This window comes from Schistocerca gregaria, chromosome 4 (genome assembly GCF_023897955.1).
Source record: "Schistocerca gregaria isolate iqSchGreg1 chromosome 4, iqSchGreg1.2, whole genome shotgun sequence".
Classification (NCBI taxonomy): Eukaryota; Metazoa; Arthropoda; class Insecta; order Orthoptera; family Acrididae; genus Schistocerca; species Schistocerca gregaria.
In genome coordinates this window covers 316,000,434-316,024,854 of record NC_064923.1, presented here as the reverse complement: position 1 = coordinate 316,024,854, position 24,421 = coordinate 316,000,434, and the positions used below count along the sequence as shown (strand labels likewise).

The 24,421-nt window shown below is 43.0% G+C and overlaps 2 protein-coding genes across 2 annotated transcripts in view; one reads left to right on the top strand and one right to left on the bottom strand.

Moving 5' to 3' along the window:
• Positions 1-2,635, bottom strand: part of LOC126266958 (uncharacterized) — a 444,592-nt gene extending 441,957 nt beyond the window's left edge. Inside the window, exon 1 of the mRNA XM_049971678.1 lies at positions 2,299-2,635. Within this exon, the coding sequence (XP_049827635.1) occupies positions 2,299-2,497 (199 nt within the window). The 5' untranslated portion in view covers positions 2,498-2,635. The remainder of the gene's footprint in view (positions 1-2,298) is intronic.
• Positions 1-24,421, top strand: part of LOC126266960 (uncharacterized) — a 284,660-nt gene that overhangs the window by 18,863 nt on the left and 241,376 nt on the right. The gene's annotated exons all lie outside the window — the stretch shown is intronic.

Genomic DNA, 24,421 nt, shown 5'->3' with positions numbered 1-24,421 from the left:
AAAGCATGATCCGGCCACTAAAAACTCATTAAAGCCCCCATTCAATTAAATTGGGCAGAAGTCTCGGCGTCACACAAAACGGCAACAAGACGGGGGGGGGGGGGGGGGGAGGGGGGGGAGGGGTAAGTCCCTCGGTATGCCAAAGGCTTCCCTCTTATTACCGTACAACGCACAGGACGTTAAAACACAGTGGATCATGAGAGTGACGCCACGAACACTGCACTCCGACGGGTCTTCTGGCGCAAGAGATATGCCTACGTCACTGTGCAGTATCCGATACGAAGGCGAGAGAGGATCACTTCCATCCTTCGAAAGAGGTGGTCTTCTGCTGGAGTCCCTGAACACGTGGAAATCGAGGAAAATGACGAAGCTCACATAGCAGCGAAAGCAGCCTGCCAACAAAATACTATACTTCAACTTCACATCCTCCTACAGACTGCCGTGTCGTGAGTGACAAGAAGAGTGTTGGCTGTAAGCGAAACCACCCAGAATCGTATTTTTGTAACATTTTATGTTTATAATATGCGAAGTTCGAAAATAAAATATCAATCAGTCAAAGGATTTCGATGCAACCCTCAAAAATTCTCAAGAAAACCGACTCCAAAGATCTGCTAGGAACTTTAATTTATAGCAGTTAAGACGTTTTTTTCCTATTGGGCTCTGTTGCTCACTCGGTAGCGTCACAGAATGAAAATCGGGTAATCTATGGAAGCTTGGTTCGAAACTCGCTTTCGTCAAATATATGCTAACTAAGACATTTAATTATCATTATCCGTGAAAACTGCATGTTTTGTTCCTAATTACGTATCACACCCACTGGAAAAATAAATTCTTAATTATCGATATTTTACAAAAGATTGTTAAAAAAAGACTATGAATTTTTAAAAAATTACAAATTTGTTAACATTATTTTTTAAAATATCGGCAATGAAGAATTTGTATGTGCAATGGAAAGTGGAATTTCGGGTGCAATATGTAATTAGAAACAAGAAGACATGGTTCACATGGCTCTGAGCACTATGGCATCTGAGGTCATCAGTCCCCTAGAACTGCTTAAACCTAACGACATCACAAAAATCTACGCCCTAGGCAGGATTCGAACCTCCAACCGTAGCGGTCGCGCGGTTCCAGACTGAAGCGCCTAGAACCGCTCGGCCACTCGAGAAGACACGCATTTTCATAAATAATGATGATGAAGTATGTGTTGATTAGGATACACTTAATCAATTTTGTGTTTAAATTATGCATGTATTTGAACTGAACGAAAAAAATAAAATAAAAACGAAAAAAGATCATTCTATTGAGCGTTACTGAACGAGCAGCCCGGCCAGTCGTCCAAATTGCCTTAACTTTTGTGAATTGTTACTTGAAAATCTTCAAAGTCGCTTTCTCAAGAATTTTTTAGAGTTGCATCGAAGTGCTGAGACTAATTGTTATTTTAGTTCACGTACCACAAATACAATGTTGTTGTTGTTGTGGTCTTCAGTCCTGAGACTGGTTTGATGCAGCTCTCCATGCTACTCTATCCAGTGCAAGTATCTTCATCTCCCAATACTTACTGCAACCTACATCCTTCTGAATCTGCTTAGTGTATTCATAACTTGGTCTCCCTCTACGATTTTTAGCCTCCACCCTGCCCTCCAATGCTAAATTTGTGATCCCTTGATGCATCAGAACATGCCTTACCAACCGGTCCCTTCTTGTCAAGTTGCGCCACAAACTCCTTTTCTCTCCTATTCTATTCAGTACCTCCTCATTAGTTACGTGATCTACCTATCTGATCTTCAGCATTCTTCTGTAGCACCACATTTCGAAAGCTTTTATTCTCTTCTTGTCCAAACTATTTATCGTCCACGTTTCACTTTCATACATGGCTACACTCCGTACAAATACTTTCAGCGTCGACTTCCTGACACTTAAATCTATACTCGATGTTAACAGATACAAAACATTACAAAAATCCTATTGCCGGGTGGTCTCCTCGTAAGTGGAAAAGGCGGTGGCTGGTAGTGGCCAACAGCAACCTGCGGCCGTTTGAAACGACTACTCGCCCATTGCGCACTTCCTTTCGAACTCCACGAACAAAGAAGAATAACTGCCGATTCACTGAGAGTATTATTATCACGGTAAAAATTAGCACAGAGTAGGCGGGTGATGACGTCAGTCGCATCTGGCACGGTTCGTTCGGTCGTAGCTGCGACTGAGGGCAACCCCCGAGGTGAGGCGGTCGGGACGTGGGCGTATCCGCCGCCCCGCCAGTGGGGGGTGTTGACAAACAGAGCGGCGGCGCGGACTCACCGCGGCGGCCCCGCCAGTAGAGCCTCCAGAGCAGGAGGGCGACGCCGGCCACGACCAGAGCGGCCACCAGCGTGCCCACGGCGGCGCCGGCCGCGCTGGCGCCACACGAGCAGCTGGCGTCTGCGGCGTCCTGGGCGCGGGCAGCCTGCAGCGGCAGCAGCAGCAGCGGCGCGGCCGCGGCGGGGAGAGGCGAGCGCATAGCGGGCGAGCGTCTGCTAGCAGCTACTCATGGCACGGGCGCTGAGGCCGCACTGAGCGCGCCGCGGCCCAAGGTCGCTCTACCTGCCGCTCCCACCTTGCTGCCGCTGCGCTGCGCCCTCTCGCAGCCACGGGCCGGAATGCTCCTCCCCCTTCCCTCCGACCTCCGCCTCTGTCATTATACACATCGTACTGCGCCTCGCCGGGTTTCCCTTGACCGCGGAGGAGCGTGGTCGAGTCCACGTCGCGGAGGAGGAGAGGCCGTACTTTCTGCTCTGCACTGTTCGACCACGTATACGAGGTTCGTTTCTGAACCGGGAGTCCGGGGGAGATGCTTACTCTGTCCCAGTCTCCCCCAAATACAGTGGGTCCCATGAGCAATGGTCAAGTTCGGGGATACGGCAGGAACAAACAGTTGAAGCTAAAAACTCCATATCACCTATCCCGATTGGTATCCAAGATAGAACACATTTATGTACACATTGGTTTTGGGCTACTGGCGCGCACGGGTTTGTCTTAGGGACCCTCACATATTCAATAGTGTGGTGTGCGTACTGTAACATCTTCAGTACACACACCATCAGATTATTTGACTTGTCGCTCTAACGAAGTAGGCGAGTGTCAGCAATATCTCTCGTGGTCTTATGGTGGCGTGTTTATCTTCTGCCGTTAGGTCAGACGATAGAAACGCCACTTGCACGCTTAGAGTAGTAGATTGACGCTGACAAACTTTAAACAGAACTTGAGTAATTTTCACACACATTTATTAAAATAATAACAAGCATAAAAATTACTTAAATTGGTTCTCGATGCTATTTACAATTGACAATCTGACGTTCCTTTGTATTGGTACGTTAATCTTTTTCTCACATATATCTCTGATACTTGACAAAAGTGTCTATACATTTATCTTCATGGCTATGTACAGGGATATGGTAATTTTATTAGGCGCAGACTGAAACTTTACTATAGATGGTACAGTCAAATGTAGAACTCGTACAGACTGGTGCAGACACATGCAGACTGACTAATCGGAGGTCTATACACTCGTTATAATACCTCGCGCGTTCATGTATCACTGCGCGAGTGTGATCCGCGAGGAGCAAAGGTTCTACGTTAGCAGCAATCTCATTGGCTGCGTTACATATTAATACACGGATCGGAGGAAGCAGAATTTGGTCCGTCTATGGCAGCAGAGACGGACGAGCGCTGCGCCTGCGCTGTTCTGCTTAGCGGGGCGCGCTCTAGTGGGAAAGTTGAGTATGCGCTGTCTACGCGGAACTATGTACACAACAAATAGCATAGTCAAACCGTCAATACAGGTTGAATGACGTAAAACTTGCACCTCAGACATTGCGGAAATGGATAGTGCTATTGATGTTAGGTGTTCACAGAATGGATTGGTGGTCAGGGGCTCGTACTGTTAGCGAATCAGATTTTAATAATAATTACAAAGCGTAATTTTTGTGAAAACGACCACATTTTAAATATAACAATGCCTATTGACATTAAAAAACTGAAAGTAGAATAAATTAGAATGTCAGTGGTGTTTTTTGCAGAATTCTAGTGCGTGCCGATGGTTTAAATGGCTCCAAGCACTATGAGACTTAACATCTGAGGTCATCAGTCCCCTATACGTAGAACTACTTAAACCTAACCAACCTAAGGACATCACACACGTCCATGCGGTCGCGCGGTTCGGACTGAAGCGCCTAGAACCGCTCGTCCACAGCGGCCAGCAGTGCGAGTTGTTTATGAAATATCGTATCTTGGAAAGTCGCGCACCAACACTCGTTTGTGTCATGGAACGTGCGTAGTTGCTAGGTACGATGTTGCTATGTTTGTTTACAGTCTGCTTGTGTGTTCCTTGAGTGCATTGCGACTTGCTGGTCAGTTCGTGACAGTCCAAGCAGCAAATCGTGATTGGACCGTGGGATTTACCAGTGCAGAAAAAAAGCCGACATGGTCTAAGGACAGCGTAGGAAGAACGCAGTTCGTTCTAGAACGGTGTGCGAGGCAACATTTCCCAATAGGAGTCAGCCATCTCGGCAGTTATTTATCAACCTCTTCAATCAGTGACGTAAAAGTGATAGTTTAACACCTAGACAACGCAACAGAAGGTAACAACTGACGACAGAAGAGGAGAAATTAATGTTCTTGCTGTTGTTGCAGTTGATCCGCACGTTAGCTCCCGCGCAATCGCAGGAGAGGCATGAGTGACAAGTGTCCTACGCAATCTCCATGGACACAGGTTCGACCCCAACCAAAACTCCCTTCATCAACAGCTTCATGGAAACGATTATGAGAATCGTGTTAACTTCTGTACATAGGCGTTAAGACAGGATACACTAGATATATCACGTATCTTAGTTGCTAATGAAACCACATTTACCAACCATGGGTAGATAAACCGATGAAACATATACTATTCGTTTGTTGACAACCTCTTTGGCTTCGTTTGGTGGAACGTCAGCGCACATGGAGTCTAAATGTGTCGTGTGGGCCAGTGAACTATCAGCTCATACACCTGCGTTTCATAGAGAGAACACTGAACGTGCACAAGTATTACAGCTTCTTAACAGACCATCTCCCATGGATGCTAGAAGATATTCCTCTGCGGTCTAGGAAGAACCTGTGCTACCAGCATGATGGCTGTCCATCCCATAGCGTACGAAGTAGTACAGCATGTCTTCACGAATCGTTTCCAGATCGTTGAATTAGACGCAGAGGACCTATATCTTGGCCAGCCCGTTCCCCAGATCTGACGTCTGTAGACTCTTGTATGTGGGGAAAGCTGAAAGACGCTGTCTACAAGGACACACCCGATGATATTCCTGCAGACTGCTCGGACATCTCCGCTAAAATGCTAGCATGTGTGCAACAGTCGTTCCGTACCAGACTGTAAGCACGTATTGTCGCTGCCGGTGGTCATATTGAACACAAACATTAATAGTCAATTGTCTTGTTACTGGTTAGAATCTACATAACTAATGTATGCACTTTTCTTGTTCTTTAGTGTATGACACCACAGGTATTGTACAAGTGTCGGTTTCGATATCTCGTAAACGACTCGTACTAGAATCCTGCAACAAACACCACTGACATTCTAATTCACCCCACTTTTAGTTTGCACAAAATACACACTCTCTATTATTATAACCTGTTGATTTGGTAACAATACGAGCCCCTCACTACCAAACCATTCTGTGAAGACCATACATCACTAACACTTTCCACTTGCGCAATATTTTCGGTGCACATTTTAGGTGATTCACCCTGTATTTGACCATTTGAAGGGCCCTTATTGACGTATTGTCAGTACTGGAAATATTGACGATTATTATGGACGGTTCTCGAAATATTCTTAGCATTGTCAATACATACTGAACGTGTGGGGTCAAGTACTGACTATCTGACAAAATTCTCAATCCAGATGCTAACAGGGCATCATGAACCAGCCACACAGCGTCAGCATGCACTTTTTGTTTTCAGTTCGCTTTTGTGCACAACACTCCTCAGATTCAGTTTTTCTAGTAGTCTTTTGATACAAAACGATTTTACTAGACATATTCGAGGGTAATCATTGTATGAACCACTTTGAGGTGATCAAGGATGGATTATCTGTGACGCTGCTTACTTTATTAAGTTGAAAATATAGTTTAGGTTGGTGAATTACATAGTAGTTTGGAAAAACGCTTCCACTACGAAAAATACGTCGTATATCTGCAAATACTAGTAAGACGTCTGCAAAAGGCATGTCAGTTTCACCAAATTATTACAAAACGAAAAAAAAAATGTTTTACTTTGATTGGCTAGTCAGATATTTGCCAGGCAGTTGTAATTGCTTCGCGGGTTTATATAAATTTTACTAATTGTGTTTGCTGATACTCTATTACAGAACTAATCTTCGAGGATTCGAATGACCTGCCAGTCACTAGAAATGTCAAAGTTACTCCTAATAACTCGTCGACCGCGATTGCCTTTCTCATTTCCGTATTTTGTTTCTCTAATTTACGATGCAGGATCCGTGGTTCTGACCTGTCAGTAAATCAACCATTTTTTAACCATTCTCAGACCCATCCTTTATTTCGATGTTTTCTGTTGCTTGTAAGCTATAGCTAATTCAGTTGTGGCACATGCTTTCTTTTGCGTGTTCGATATCTTAAGCTTGTAAAACTGCGTTATCAACTGACAATTTTAGTCAATATTATTGGTGGTGTGAGATTGCTTCAGTGTATTCAAGGTTTTAAAACCTAGTATTGTCAATAAATACTGAACGTGTGCAGGTCCCTCTACTCAACCAATTTCTTTGACGTTTTATTCTAGCCCAACCTACCCCATCCGTTTCAACCTCTAGGCTAGAGATGACTTTAAAAAATGGTTCAAATGGCTCTGAGCACTATGGGACTTAACATCTGAGGTCATCAGTCCCCTAGAACTCAGAACTACGTAAACGTAACTAACCTAAGGACATCGCACACATCCATGCCCGAGGCAGGATTCGAACCTGCGGCCGTAACAACAGCGCGGTTTCCGACTGAAGCGTCTAGAACCGCTCGGCCACAATGGCTGACAGAGATGACTTTCTGTAATCAATCTAGCCCGTTGAAAGAACAGTTTTCCGTGGTGGGTTGCGAGTGAAGTAGTGCGAGTGCTTGAGCATGTATCAGAGAGCAGCATCGGTTAACGGTTTTTATGCAAGCGCCGGTTGATTCTACGATTATGAAGAACACGCAGACATGGTACATGCTTACGAGTTCTGCAATGGTAGTACTCCTGCTACTGTCGAAGAATACTCTCGGCGTTTTCTGGCACCTCGATTTTCTGACCATTGAATGTTTACCAGAGTTTTCAGCTCATTGCGGTGAACAAGTATTCTTGCAAGTCACCATTTCTCTTCTGAACATGTAGTTGAACAACCTGTGCCAGAACACCAACACACTGTTGAAGTGGTGCAGCATAGTCTTACTGCCAGCACAAGGCGACCTTCTGCACACATCAGTGTCCCGCAAACAGATGTTTGATGAAACTTACATGTACAAACGAAAAGGTGAACACGCGAGATGAAATGAACTGCTCGGTCGCATCGTGGACACGTACATCGTGTCCACAATCTTCACATTGGCTACACTACCACACGACTTGAATTTTGTCACTTGTTAATGGACAGCCGTCATTTGCCTCTGCCAATGCTGTTCACTGATGAAACTACGTTTACACGGAATGGAATCAACAATAAACGTAATAATGATCGGTGGTCGCAGAAAAATCCACGCGCTATAGTGGAAACAAATTTCCAAGTCCAGTTTTTGATCGATGTTTGGTGCGGTAAGCCAGCAATGTGTTGACTGGTCTAGTCATTTTAGAAGACCGAATGATGGGAGAGAGGTATCTGCATTTTTCGGCAAATTCGTTTGTGCAACACCTTGAGGACGTTCCTTTGGCCATGCGGACTGCAATGTACTTACAGCATGACGGAGCCCCTCAAAATTTTACCAGATGTGCGAAGGAACATCTCAATTGCATTAATCCTAATCCCTAGATTCGTCGTGGTAGTACACGTAACTGGCCGCCATCATCGCTAAGCCTTACATCATTAGATTTTTTTTAATGGAACTGAATGAAGTCTGAGGTGCACAAACGACATGGCGAATACACGAGATGAGATGAATTGCTCCGTCGAGTCGTAATCACTGATACCCTCATTACAGAACGTGCAGAGGCACTCAGACAAGCTATACAGGTGTTTAGGAACGCTGCATACTCGGTTCGCTAACAAACAGACAAACACAAGTCTGTACTAGGTAGAGATTGCAAATGATAGAGGCAATGATGCATCAGCTAACGACGTGGCTAACGTTGAAGCTGCTATCGACGTGGGCTCCACCAGTCAGAAGCCGCTGCTGTCGCGTTGTCGTCGTGGCGCCCTATTCTGTATCCTACCGCCACTTTTCCGATCGGTTCGGTGCGCGAGCGCACCAAACAGTCTTGTTTTCGAATGAGAGCCCCAGAATTATTCCGTAAGTATTTCGGATGTGATGCCGAACGGTACCAACAAATCGAGACGCTGCTGTCAGTTCTCCTCACACCAACCAATCAAAAGCAATCTGCCTCAGATCCGCGCAAGCGCACTGAAGCGCCACAGCAGCACGACCTGAAGCGGCTAGCAGCTGACAGAGGCACACTATTCTTCACAGTAACCGAGCGAGGTGGCGCAGTGGTTAGCACACTGGACTCGTGTTAGGGAGAACGACGGTTCAATCCTGCATCCGGCCATCCTGATTTAGGTCTTCCGTGGTTTCCCTAAATCGCTCCAGGCAAATGCCGGGATGGTTCCTTTGAAGTAGCACGGCCGACTTCCTTTCTCATCCTTCCCTAATCCGATGAGACTGATGGCCTCGCTGTCTGGTCTCCTCCCCCAAAACAACCCAACCCCACCCTCTTCACAGTACCGAAAAGTGTGGTTAGAGTATGTAGCACTGTACAAGTCTCTAGGAGCGAGTTACAACTTGCATTCCATATATGCAAGTAACTGAGAGCAGGTTTTTTTTATTGCCATATGCGTTTCGCTTCTTTTATTTGTGAAGCATCTTCACAAATAAAAGTAGCGAAACACGTGTGACAATAAACAAACTTCCTTCAATTAATTGCAGCCGGCCGTGGTGGCCGAGCGGTTCTAGGCGCCACAGTGTGGAACCGCGCGACCGCTACGGTCGCAGGTTCGAATCCTGCCTCGGGCATGGATGTGTGTGATGTCCTTAGGTTAATTAGGTTTAAGTAGTTCTAAGTTCTAGGGGACTGATGACCCTAGAAGTTAAGTCCCATAGTGCTCAGAACCATTTGAATCATTTTTGAATTAATTGCGTAGATAGAACATACCTCCATGAATTTTGAAGCAACTAAGGAATGACGGAAAACAGAAAATGACGAATTTCTCGAGTGTTTCTATCCATGTATTTGTGCAATGTTGTACTGCATTCCATTCCTAACTCATATTTTGAAACGTAAAATCCAAAACAAGACATCCACGTGAATCAGAATAAAAGGACATATGACATTTATGACAGTTTCCAGAACACTATCAAGTATCCAATCGTTGTTATGCATGCATGGAAGCACATGGTCAGCGAAATTTGAATAGTGCTACATACTCTAACCACACATTTTGGTACTGTGCAGAACAGTGTGCGTGTGTCGTCTGCTAGCCAGTTTCATGCTGCTGTGGCGCTGCAGTGCACATATTCCGATCTGAGGCAGATTGCTTTTGATTGGTTGGAGTGAGAACTGACAACAGGGTCTCGGTTCGCTAGAACCGTTCGGCATTACTTCCAAAATGCTTACGGAAAAATGCTGGGGCTCGCCTTCTAAAACAAGACAGCTCGCATATCGAACCGATCGGCAAAATAGCGGAAAGATATAATATAGGGTACCTGGAGGGAGGTCGGTCAGTGTGTGATTGGCTGATCTCTTCTCACAGCCTTCTCTTCTCTGTCCTTCCCGACTGAAGTGGCGGTGCTGACTTTACGCTGTAACAACGTAATCATCCAGGACTCCACAAATGCACTGAAGTTGATGCTGGGATATTCTAACATTTATTGTGAAATATAGAACCGCTGTAATGTGACGGATACAATGACACTAACAGGTGAATGTGTTAAAAACACGTATTTTGCAATTGATTCGTTGTAAAACGCATGGTACAATGTTTACTAACTGTTCTGCATGGATAAACCTGGCACTTTATTACTTGATACAGAAAATAAATGAAATTGTACATTAAATGTGTTTTATCTCCGAAACCATTCAGAATAGGGTCTATGTCCATATTAAGCTTTTTGCTTCAAATGATCGTTCTGTGTCATATCCCCGAATATTGACGATCCGTCCTGGGACACCCTGTACAACTTGTCTCTAGCATTTTAGTGTTGCTGTTTCTCTGGTCTTCAGTCTGAGAACTCGTTTGATGCCGCTCTCCATGCTACTCGATCCTATACAAGCCTCTTCATGTCAGAGTAGCTGCTGCAACCTACATCCATTTGAATCTCTTCACTGTATTCATCTCTTGGTCTCAGTATGCAAATTTTATGCTCAACACATCCCTCCATTACCATGAGGGGTTCCATGCTTTTTTTGCATGTCACCTCTCATTTTCATTGATTTTATTAATGTTTTATATCATTTCACAGTGGGAATAAGGTTATTCTGATGACAGTATTTGTACTGAGAGCTCAAATTACTTTTCACTTGATTGCTATGCACGTTGGGAACTGTATGTGGCCTTCCTTTTAGTTTTCTCTGTGTGTCTTGTTGCGAGTCGAATACCAGAGCACGTGATACAGTGCATTTTTGTAGGGGTTTGCACTTCCGCAAGTACGGAGAGAGTCATACTATAAATGGTTCAAATGGCTCTAAGCACTATGGGACTTAACATCTGAGGTCATCAGTCCTCTAGACTTAGAACTACTTAAACCTAACTAACCTAAGGACATCACACACATCCATGCCCGAGGCAGGATTCGAACCTGCGATCGTAGCAGCAGCGCGGTTCAGGACTGAAGCGCCTAGAACCGCTCGGCCACAGCGGCCGGCTAGAGTCGTACTCAATGGGCTTGAGTGCCTGCAGGGGTGACTGACCTCTGTCGAGTTCCGCCTATTGTATGGAGGACGAAACGATCTGCGAGCTGTCTGAGTGTCGCCACAGTTAAAGTTTACCAATCCGGTGCGTCTGATATGAAGACTGCTGGTGTCGACTGACTGTATTGTCTTCATTCTGCGACATCTTGTGGACGGTGCTCTGCCAGATGCGACTGTCTGGCAGTGAATGGCTGATGCTCTTGGCATGCTGTTTTCGTAGCCGGTCAAATGGCGAGTTCAGTGCCCCCCAGCTAAATAGCAGAGGCATAACTGGCCAACTTAAACTGAGGCCAGTTGACGTCACAAAGCCCTGCACGAAATGAGAGGGAATGGTCGCTATTGGCGCGAATGATGTTCTGAGATATTGTGGGGAAATTTTGGAATCAGCACTAAATGCTGATTCGTGACTTTTCGAGGATAGTGGGGAGTTGAACAACACTGGCATCGCTCTTGCGTTGCGCGACCGCAGGGCATTCGGGATCTGATCTTGATTGGAATCAGACAGTCTTGTGACGCAGTCGCACTTTTTTGGAATCATCGTGGAGCATGACTTTGGTCATACTCCAGTTTTATCCTGTGAATTAAGACCCAGATCCTTACTCTGCGTTTTCGCATCTGTACTGACAGGGAGAGTATAGGCGGTTTTGCTGTGTCTCTTCCTGGGAATACGTCCTCATTCGTCCAGGAGTTTGTCTGCTTTGGTCACACCAGCAGAACTTAGGATTCTCGGACAGCATTAGAGGCCATGTGTTGAAACAGAGTTGCTGCACAGCAGGAGTTGGTGCCCACATCATCAGAACGCTGCCTATCGACGACGTGCTGCAAGTTTCAGGACTGGTAAAGTAAGTTGCGGCTCCGGCATTGTAGGACCTATAATTTGTATACCGAAGTCCTCAGCAGCACGTGGCCTCACTTTGCAACAAGTCCACCTTGTTTGTCTCTCCATGTGTTCCCATTTGAGCTCTGACTACTAATCGTGATACTGCATTACAATCGGGGCAGTAATATTTGATTCATTAGGACCTCCAGTCATTATCGTCAATCTGTTGCATCACAGAGAGTAGGAGCTCCTTGTTCTCCACCCAGCTGTTACACTCATAATAGCTCAGTTTACCCTGTCCTTTAGTCAACTGTTTGTGTCGACAGTCAAGTACCTTTGTGTTCTCATTTATAATAAATCTCATCGTAATATTTAATCCGCATATCATTTCGTAGATAGCTGCAGAATCCCATTTACTGTCGTTTATTATGATGAAATTCCGTTTTTTTTACTGAGTAGATTACAATTTTGTTAAATTATTGTGAGTGTGCACTCCTTATTTTACCAACTAATAGGTTCCACCATCAATTCCTTTCGTTACCATTGTGCCCACAAGTAATTAGATGGTAGGTAAGGAGAGGGTGGAGTGCATGTCTAGTTCTCATGCAAAATTAGCCGTAATTAAGGACGTACAAACTCTTCTCTACTCCGGCACCTCGCAACCAAACTCACAATTCCTTCGTGCCTCTGGATGTGTCCTGTCAATCGATTTCTTTTTTTACTCAATTTGTACCATAAACTTCTTTTTTCTCTAATACGACTTGCTATCTTCTCGTTATTTATTCTATTTACCTACATAATCTTCAAAATTCTTATGTAGCACCAGATTTCAAAAGCTTTTATTCTCTTCTTGTCTGAACTGCTTGCGTCCGATACTAGAATATACTACGAGCAAAGACCTTTAGGAAATATTTCCTATAACTCAAATTTACACTCCATAATAAAAAAAAAGTGAGCCACCCAGCGGGAGAGGAGCAACCGAAATGAAACTTCACTGGTTGAGATGCTATGTGATGTTATTTCAGTGATTACAAAATCGAATCAAATTAACAAAGCACTTGGCAATATGAACGTTGCACCTCGTCTTGCCTAGAGGCATGCACATTAGGTCTGGAAAGACCACACGACGACGTTATATCCTCTATTGAGGCAAGCTGGACTACAAGCGCTCTAACTGGTCCTTGATATATCGACACTGGGACGAAGTCCAAGTTGATCCCACACATTTTCTATCGGGGACATATCTGGAGATCTTTCTGCTCAAGGGAATACCACAACATTACGCAAACTTTTCATAGAGACATGTGCTGGACGATACTGTCGCACTAGAGATGACACTTGAGGACACAGGATGTGCGTAACCTACCGCTTTGCTGTCAGAGTTCCCTCAGACACTATCAGCTCTGACCCGAGGTCATAATGGTGGGGCCCCACGCCACGACACCAGGAGTAGCACCAGTGTGCCTGAAAACTAAGTTTTCGTGACGACATTCTTGAATAAAAGATTCAAGGAGTTTTTTGCGACGACAGATCTGTGTCATACTCGAGCTTTCAGGTCATGGTGATGTCAAGAGTCACGGAACTTCCATATGTTACCGAAGATAACGTTGATGTCTGTGACTGAAAGATATTGATAGCAATGATGATGGTGTTTGGTTTGAGGGGCGCTCAACTGCGCGGTCAACAGCGCCCGTACAAAGTCCCAATTTTTACACAGTCCAACTTTTTACACAGTCCAATCTAGCCACAGTCACAAATGCTGATGATAAAATGATGAGGACAACATAAATAACCAGTCCCCGGGCAGATAAAATCCCCAACCCAGCCGGGAATCAAACCCGGGGTACGTGATCCAGAGGTAATTGATAGCGATCCTTATTTCGTTAGATGGTGGATGATTCCGCTGATTTCTCTTCTGCCAGTCTGCATTTTATATGTTCTTTTTTCGGACTTCATCGGCTATTTTTCTGTCCAAAAAGCAAGAATCAACAATTACTTTTAGTTTTTCATTTCATAAACTAATTACCTCAGAATTAATTCGAATGCATTCCATTGCCCCTGTTTTGCTTTTGTCGATATTTACCTCGCAATCACTTTTCAACATACTGTCCATTCCATCCAACTGCTCATCCCGTACCTTTGCCGACTCTTACAGAATTACGATGTCACTGGCACACCTCCTCGTAGTTTTTGTCTCTTCTGCTTCAGGTTTGACTCCCATCCAGAATTCTCCTACTTCTTTACTACTCGCTCAGTGTGGAAACTGAATGACTTCAGGGGCAGACTACGACCCTGTCTCACTCCTATCTCAACCGCTGCTTCTCTTTTACATCCTCCGTCAGTTATAACTGTAGTCTTGTTTCTGCACAAGGATTTCAATAATAACGCTAATTACGTAAATGTATTGATATAGTAATAATAACTTGATTACATAGTTCATGGATATCAAGAGCTCAGATCGAAACATAGTTCAAAGCAAAGAAGGCAAAGCAGAAAGGTGGAAGGAGAATTTAGAGGGTCTATACAAGGGCGATGTTCTTGAGGACAATATTATAGAAATGCGAGACAATGTAGATGAAGATGAAATAGGAGATATGATACTGCGTGAAGATTTTAACAGAGCACTGAAAGACCTAAGTCCAAACAAGGCCCCGGCAGTAGACATATTCCATTAGAACTACTGACAGCCTTGGGAGAGCCAGGCCTAACAAAGCTCTACCATCTGGTAAGCAAGGTGTATAAGACAGGCGAAATACTCTTAGACCTCAAGAAGAATATAATAATTCCAAACCCCAAGGAAATCAGGTGTTGACAGATGTGAAAATTTCCGAACTGCAAAATACTAACACGAATACTTTACAGACGAATGGAAAAATGGTAGACGCCGATCTCGGGGAAGATCAGTTTGGATTCCGTGGAAATGTTGGAACACTTGAGACAGTACTGACCTTACGACTTATCTTAGAAGAAAGATTAAGGAAAGGCAAACCTACGTTTCTAGAATTTGTAGACTTAGAGAAAGCTTTTGACAATGTTGACTGGAATACTCTCTTTCAGATTCTGAAGGTGGCAGGGGTAAAATACAGGGAGCGAAAGGCTATTTACAATTTGTAGAGAAAGCAGAGGGCAGCTATAAGGGTCGAGAGGCATGAAAGGGAAGCAATTGTTGGGAAGGGAGTGAGACAGGGTTGTAGCCTATCCCCGATGTTATTCAATCTGTATATTGAGCAAGTAGTAAAGGAAACAGTAGAAAAATTCGGAGTAGGTATTAAAATCCATGGAGAAGAAATAAAAACTTTGAGGTTCGCCGATGACATTGTAATTCTGTCAGAGACACCAAAATACTTGGAAGAGCAGTTGAACGGAATGGACAGTGTCTTGAAAGGAGGATATAAGACGAACATCAACAAAAGCAAAACTAGAGTAATGGAATGTAGTCGAATTAAGTCGGGTGATGCTGAGGGAATTAGATTAGGAAATGAGACACTTAAAGTAGTAAAGGAGTTTTGCTATTTGGGGAGCAAAATAACTGATTATGGTCGAAGTAGAGAGGATATAAAATGTAGACTGGCAATGGCAAGGAAAGCGTTTCTGAAGAAGAGAAATTTGTTAACATCGAGTATAGATTTAAGTGTCAGGAAGTCATTTCTGAAAGTGTTTGTATTGAGTGTAGCCATGTATGGAAGTGGAACGTGGACGAAATAGTTTTGACAAGAAGCGAACAGAAGCTTTTGAAATGTGGTGCTACAGAAGTATGCTGAAGATTAGATGGGTAGATCACATAACTAATGAGGAGGTGTTGAATAGAATTGGAGAGAAGAGAAATTTTTGGCCCATCTTGGCTATAACAAGGGATCGGTTGGTAGGGCATATTCTGATGTATCAAGGGATTACCAATTTAGTACTGGAGGGCAGCGTGGAGAGTAGAAATCGTAGCAGGAGACCAAGAGATGAATACACTAAACAGATTCAGAAGGATGTAGGTTGCAGTAAGTACTGGGAGATGATGAGGCTTGCACAGGATAGAGTAGCATGGAGAGCTGCATCAAACCAGTCTCTGGACTGAAGACCACAACAACAACAACATGTGTGGTTAGTACAAAACTTTTTATAAGTCCTAAGTGATTGCAGCTGAGGGAAACAAATGCTTTGAAAAGTATTCGTTTGAAAATTTAGAAGCGCCTGTGCCTTGCCATCGATTTAAGAATTATAATAGCAAAGAACTCTGACAACTTTGACAATGTCTGAATTTAAACGATATACAATAGAAGTGTGTTCTTACCATCACTATTATTTCACTTAGAATTACCTTTGTGAAAATAAGCTCCAGACTAAAGGCCGATTAATCCTGGACGCCAGTGGAACAGAAAGGCACGCTACTGTTAAATCTTGGAGCGTTCACACTAGACAGAACGTCATCGCGACTGGACTTCGATTAAGACGGTATCGAACGGTGAAATTGAGGTTATGAGATGATAACATCTCTGATACAAGAAGTCGTATCAAAGTTAAGGAACTAGCCATGATAGACAAAAACAAAATCTTTAACAGCATTCTTGACAAAGTTTGTATGGTAAACTGCTTCTTTCCAAACCGCGAATACAATCATCTGAAAAAATCGACATTCATTTTTTGGCGAAAATGTGTGCATACAAAGACATCAAGCAATACAGAGAAGGCAAAACACAGAAACAAAAAAGCGTAAGGCTAAAATGCTCTAAGTACACTAGCCCTTTCAGTGTGAAATTTATGCAGATGCTTTGTTCTTCAAATGTCTCGCTACTTCAGCTTGCTCCTACCCAACATACGAACAGTAGTCATACTCTCACAGATATATTTGCAACGAAATCCTCAAACGGAGTAATTCGTATCTCTCAAATGCCTGCACCTGGAATGTCTCCCCATGACATAATTCTCGCTATAAAGTCCCGAAAGGAACCAAACCAAACCACATGCCGAGGTTTCAAACGCATTGATTTCTTTGAAACTGCAACTGAGGCACAAGAAAGAGTTTGCGGGATTCTATTCTCTTCATAAACGAGAAACGTCTTGGACTCTCGAACAAACTTACTCAGCTATATGACAAATATGCTCCCCTTAAAGACCGGGAAAGTAAGAAGGAACCCTGCACCTTGATTTCTGAGGAACTAAAACAGCTCATGAATCTGAGACGCTGCACATCGGGCATACAAACGGCGCCCCAATCCTGAAATCATATTACTTACAAGGAGAAAGGGAACAGAACTAGTCAAACTGTGAGAACTGCATGCCCATACATTAACCGACAACAGGAGCAGACCAGCTGTCCTATGAAAAAACCTGCGTGGTCTTGTTATAGACGAAGTAAGAGCTGCAGCTGATCCCATTGTCCCAACTGATGAACTGAACCGGTACTTCACATTAACTACTGCGGTATCTGAACCACAAACGAAAGAGAGACTCATTGATTACTTAATGGCGGTGAACGATTCTGGCCACGAAAAATTCTATACAAAGCATGCAACTCGCAACACCGTCAAGAAAGTCATCATGCATATCAGATCAGCATCTACTGGACACCATGGCATCACAGTCCAAATTGTGAAGCTTATTATTGAGGCATTACTGTCCACTGTAACAGATATCTCGAACCATTCCTTAACAATATGTGTTTTCCCTTAGGCCTGGAAACAGGAACTAGATTTTTATAGAAGGGGTTCTCGATCTCTAAAAAGGTCGTAGTGTTTGATGTCGAAATATGTTCCACAATTCTACAATCGAATGACGTGAGTGATACAGACCTATAAAACATGTGTGTTCTCTAGGAAACGAGACTGACTGCGTTTTTTCCCAGTCGCTTAGTACCGTTAGTTGCTCCAGCGACCTACAAAGAGGACAAAATTTCTATACATACCTCGTTGTCTGAAAGAGCTGTTGTATGTGATTTCTGTTCTAGAAATATTAGAAATCAGCATGCAGTAAAGATATCATATGACTTTCATGTGCAAGTTGACATCGCTTTGCACGATAGTAAGGAATTTTTGCGGTGGGGAGGCTTGTCTTAAAGTGAGTATGTTGTTGTTGTTGTTGTGGTGGTCCTCAGTCCTGAGACTGGTTTGATGCAGCTCTCCATGCTACTCTATCCTGCGCAAGCTTCTTCATCTCCCAGTACCTACTACAACCTACATCCTTCTGAATCTGCTTAGTGTATTCATCTCTTGGTCTCCCTCTACGATTTTTACCCTCCACGCTGCCCTCCAATACTAAACTGGTGATCCCTTGATGCCTCAGAACGTGTCCTACCAACCGATCCCTTCTTCTAGTCAAGTTGTGCCACCAAATTCTCTTCTCCCTAATCCTATTCAATACCTCCTCATTAGTTACATGATCTACCCATCTAGTCTTTAGCATACATCTGTAGCACCACATTTCGAAAGCTTCTGTTCGCTTCTTCTCAAAACTATTTCGTCCACGTTTCACTTCCATACATGGCTACGGTCCATACAAATACTTTCAGAAACGATTTCCTGACACTTAAATCTATACTCGATGTTAACAAATTTCTCTTCTTCAGAAACGCTTTCCTTCCCATTGCCAGTCTGCATTTTATATGCTCTCTACTTCGACCATCATCAGTTATTTTGCTCCCCAAATAGCAAAAATCCTTTACTACTTTAAGTGTCTCATTTCCTAATCTAATTCCCTCAGCATCACCCGACTTAATACGACTACATTTCATTATCCTCGTTTTGCTTTTGTTGATGTTCATCTTATATTCTCCTTTCAAGGCACTATCCATTCCATTCAACTGCTCTTCTAAGTCCTTTGCAGTCTCTGACAGAATTACAATGTCATCGGCGAACCTCAAAGTTTTTATTTCTTCTCCATGGATTTCAATACCTACTCCGAATTTTTCTTGTGTTTCCTTTACTGCTTGCTCAATATGCAGATTGAATAACATCGGGGAACGGCTACAACCCTGTCTCATTCCCTTCCAAACGACTGCTTCCCTTTCGTGCCCCTCGACTCCTATAACTGTCATCTGGTTTCTGTAAAAATTGTAAATAGCCTTTCGCTCCCTGTATTTTACTCCTGCCACCTTCAGAATTTGAAAGAGAGTATTCCGGTCAACATTGTCAAAAACTTTCTCTAAGTCTACAAATGCTAGAAACGTAGGTTTGCCTTTTCTTAATCTATCTTCGAAGATAAGTCGTAAGGTCAGTATTGCATCACGTGTTCCAACATTTCTACGGAATCCAAACTGGCATTAGATGAAATAATGTTGATAGGCTGGATCAAACGCCGATAGAATATTTGTATCGATCTGCTAGGGGCCTGAAACGTAATGCTGATGTAAGACAAAGAGCTTACAGTAACAAAATGACTTACAGCGCCGGGACGTTATGTATGGCGTAAGTTAACAAAGTCTAAATTATATTGATAATATGCTGGAGGCGCGAGAATTGGAATGACAGCCGTTACATTGTAGATAATTATGCAGAAACGTCTCCATGGATTTTAATACCTGTTCCGAATTTTCCTTTAGTTTATTTCACTGCTTGCTCAATATACAGATTGAATAACATCGGGGATAGGATACAACCCTGTCTCACTCCCTTCCCAATCTCTGCTTCTCTTTCATGTCCCTCGACTCTTATAATTGCCATTCGGTTCCTGTACAAATCGTAAATAGCCTTTCGCTCCCTGTATTTTACCCCTGCCAACTTCAGAATTTGAAAGAGAGTATTCCAATCAACATTGTCATAAGCTTTCTCTAAGTCTAAAAATGCTTGAAACGTAGGTATATCTTTCCTTAATCTAGCTTCTAAGATAAGTCGTAGGGTCAGTATTGCCTCCCGTGTTCCAACATTTCTACGGAATTCGAACTGATCTTCCCCGAGGTCGGCTTCTACCAGTTTTTCCATTCGTCTGTAAAGAATTCGCGTTAGTATTTTGCATCCGTGACTTATTAAACTGATTGTTCGGTAATCTTCACATCTATCAACACCTGCTTTCTTTGGGATTGGAATTATTATATTCTTCTTTAGGTCTGAGGGTATTACGCCTGTCTCATACATCTTGCTCACCAGATGGTAGAGTTTTGTCAGGACTAGCTCTCCCAAGGCCGTCAGTAGTTCCAATGGAATGTTGTCTCTCCTAGTGCCTTGTTTCGACTCAGGTCTTTCAGTGCTCTGTCAAACTCTTCATGCAGTATCGTATCTCCCATTTCATCTTCATCTACATCCTCTTCCATTACCATAATATTGTCCTCACGTACATCGCCCTTGTATAGACCCTCTATTTAATCCTTCCACCTTTCTGCTTTCCCTTCTTTGCTTAGAACTGGATTTCCATTTGAGTTCTTGATGTTCATACAAGTGGTTCTCTTATCTCCAAAGGTCTCTTTAATTTTCCTGTAGGCAGTATCTATCTTACCCCTAGTGACATAGGCCTCTACATCCTTACATTTGTCCTCTAGCCATCCCTGCTTAGTCATTTTGCACTTTATGTCGATCTCAATTTTGAGACGTTTGTATTCCTTTTTGCCTGCTTCATTTAGTGCATTTTTATATTTTCTCCTTTCATCAATTAAATTTAGTATTTCTTCTGTTACCCAAGGATTTCTACTAGCCCTCGTCTTTTTACCTACTTGATCCTCTGCTGCCTTCACTACTTCATCTCTCTAAGCTACCCATTCTTCTTCTACTTTACTGCTTTCCCCCATTCCTGTCAATTGCTCCCTTATGCTCTCCCTGAAACTCTGTACAACCTCTGGTTCTTTCAGTTTATCCAGGTCCCATCTCCTTAAATTCCCACCTTTTTGCAGTTTCTTCAGTTTTAATCTACAGTTCATAACCAATAGATTTTGGTCAGAGTCCACCTATGCCCCTGGAAATGTCTTACAATTTAAAACCTGGTTCCTAAATCTCTGTCTTACCATTATATAATCTATCTGATACCTTTTAGTATCTCCAGGGTTCTTTCATGTATACAACCTCCTTTCATGATTCTGAAACCAAGTGTTAGCTATGATTAAGTTGTGCTCTGTGCAAAATTCTACCAGGCGCCTTCCTCTTTCATTTCTTAGCTCCGATCCATATTCACCTACTACGTTTCCTTCTCTCCCTTTTCCTACACTCGAATTCCAGTCACCCATGACTATTAAATTTTCGTCTCCCTTCACTATCTGAATATTTTCTTTTATTTCATCATACATTTCTTCAATTTCTTCGTCATCTGGAGAGGTAGTTGGCATATGAACTTGTACTACTGTAGTGGGCGTTTGATTGGTGTCTATCTTGGCCACAGTAATGCGTTCACTATGCTGTTTGTAGTAGCTTACCCGCACTCCTATTTTTTCATTCATTATTGAACCTACTTCTGCATTACCCCTATTTGATTTTGTGTTTATAACCCTGTATTCGCCTGACCAAAAAGTCTTGTTCCTCCTGCCAGCAATCTTCACTAATTCCTACTATATCTAACTTTAACCTACCCATTTCCCTTTTTAAATTTTCTAACCTACCTGCCCGATTAAGGAATCTGACATTCCACACTCCGATCCATAGAATCCCAGGTTTCCTTCTCCTGATAACAAAGTTGTCCTGAGTAGTCCCCGCCCGGAGATCCGAATGGGGTACTATTTTACCTCCGGAATATTTTACACCCCCCTCCCCTCCTGAACCATGGACCTTGCCGTTGGTGGGGAGGCTTGCGTGCCTCAGCGATACAGATAGCTGTACCGTAGGTAGAATCACAACGGAGGGGTATCTGTTGAGAGGCCAGACAAACGTGTGGTTCCTGAAGAGGGGCAGCAGCCTTTTCAGTAGTTGCAAGGGCAACAGTCTGGATGATTGACTGATCTGGCCTTGTAACAATAACCAAAATGACCTTGCCGTGCTGGTACTGCGAACGGCTGAAAACAAGGGGAAACTACGGCTATAATTTTTCCCGAGGGCATGCAGCTTTACTGTATGATTAAATGATGATAGCGTCCTCTTGGGGGAAATATTCCGGAGGTAAAATAGTCCCCCATTTGGATCCCCGGGCGGGGACTACTCAAGAGGATGTCACTATCAGGAGAAAGAAAATTGGCGTTCTACGGATCGGAGTGTGGAATGTCAGATCCCTTAATCGGGCAGTTAAGTTAGAAAATTTAAAAAGGGAAATGGACAGGTTAAAGTTAGATATAGTGGGATTCAGTGAAGTCTGGTGGCAGGAGGAACAAGACCTCTGGTCAGGTGACTACAGGGTTATAAACACAAAATCAAATAGGGGTAATGCAGGAGTAGCTTTAATAATGATTTGGAAAATAAGAACGAGGGTAAGCTACTACAAACAGCATAGTGAACGCATTATTGTGGCCAAGATAGATACGAAGCCCACACCTACAACAGTAGTACAAATTTATATGCCAACTAGCTCTGCAGATGACGAAGAAATTGAAGCAATGTATGACGAAATAAAAGAAATTATTCAGATAGTGAAGGGAGATGAAAATTTAATAGTCATGGGTGACTGCAATTCGAGTGTAGGAAAAGGGATTGAAGGAAACGTAGTAGGTGGATATGGATTGGGGCTAAGGAAAGAAAGAGGAAGGCGCCTGGTAGAATTTTGCACAGAGCACAACTTAATCATAGGTAACACTTGGTTTAAGAAGCATGAAAGAAGGTTGTATACATGGAAGAAGCCTGGGGATACTGACAGGTTTCAGATTGAATATATAATGGTAAGACAGAGATTTAGGAACTAGGTTTTAAATTGTAAGTCATTTCCAGGGGCAGATGTGGACTCTGACCACAATCTATTGTTTATGACCTGTAGATTGAAACTGAAGAAACTGCAAAACGGTGGGAATTTAAGGAGATGGGACCTTGATAAACTGACTAAACCAGAGGTTGTACACAGTTTCGGGGAGAGCATAAGGAAACAATTGAGAAGAATGGGGGAAAGAAATACAGTAGAAGAAGAATGGGTAGCTTTTAGGGGTGAACTAGTGGAGCCAGCAGAGGATCAAGTAGGTGACGAGGGCTAGTAGAAATCCTTGGGTAACAGAAGAAATACAAAATTTAATTGATGAAAGGAGAAAATATAAAAATGCAATAAATGAAGCAGGCAAAAAGGTATACAAACGTCTCAAAAATGAGATCGACAGGAAGTGCAAAATGGCTAAGCAGGGATGGCTAGAGGACAAATGTAAAGATGTAGAGGCTTATCTCACTAGGGGTAAGGTAGATACTGCCTACAGGAAAATTAAAGAGACCTTTGGAGATAAGAGAACCACTTGTATGAACGTCAAGAACTCAGATGTAAACCCAGTTCTAAGCAAAGAAGGGAAAGCAGAAAGGTGGAAGGAGTAAATAGAGGGTCTATACAAGGGCGATGTACTTGAGGACAATATTATGGAAATGGAAGAGGAAGTAGATGAAGATGAAATGGGAGATACAATAGTGCGTGAAGAGTTTGACAGAGCACTGAAAGACCTGAGTCGAAACAAGGCCCCCGGAGTAGACAACATTCCATTGGAACTACTGACGCCCTTGGGATAGCCAGTCCTGACAAAACTATACCATCTGGTTAGCAAGATGTATGATACAGGTGAAATACCCTCAGACTTCAAGAAGAATATAATAATTCCAATCCCAAAGAAAGCAGGTGTTGACAGATGTGAAAATTACCGAACTATCAGTTTAATAAGTCACAGCTGCAAAATACTAACGCTAGTTCTTTACAGACGAATGGAAGAACTTGTAGAATCCGACTTCGGGGAAGATCAGTTTGGATTCCGTAGAAATGTTGGAACACGTGAGGCAATACTTACCCTACGACTTATCTTAGAAGCTAGATTAAGGAAGGGCAAACTTACGTTTCTAGCATTTGTAGACTTAGAGAAAGCTTTTGACGATGTTGTCTGGAATACTCTCAAATTCTAAAGGTGGCAGGGGAAAATACAGGGAGCGAAAGACTATTTACAATTTGTACAGAAACCAGATGGCAATTATAAGAGTCGAGGGACATGAACGGGAAGCAGAGATTGAGAAGGGAGTGAGACAGGGTTGTAGCCTATCCCCGATGTTATTCAATCTGTATATTGAGCAAGCAGTAAAGGAAACAAAAGAAAAATTCGGTTCAGGTATTAAAATCCATGGAGAAGAAATAAGAACTTTGAGGTTCGCCGATGACATTGTCATTCTGTCAGAGACAGCAAGGGACTTGGAAGAGCAGTTGAACGGAATGGACAGTGTCTTGAAAGGAGGATATAAGATGAACATCAACAAAAGCAAAACGAGAATAATGGATTGTAGTCGAATTAAGTCGGTTGATGCTGAGGGAATTAGATTAGGAAATGAGACACTTAAAGTAGTAAAGGAGTTTTGCTATTTGGGGAGCAAAATAACTGATTATGGTCGAAGTAGAGAGGATATAAAATGTAGACAGGAAATGGCAAGGAAAGCGTTTCTGAAGAAGAGAAATTTGTTAACATCGAGTATA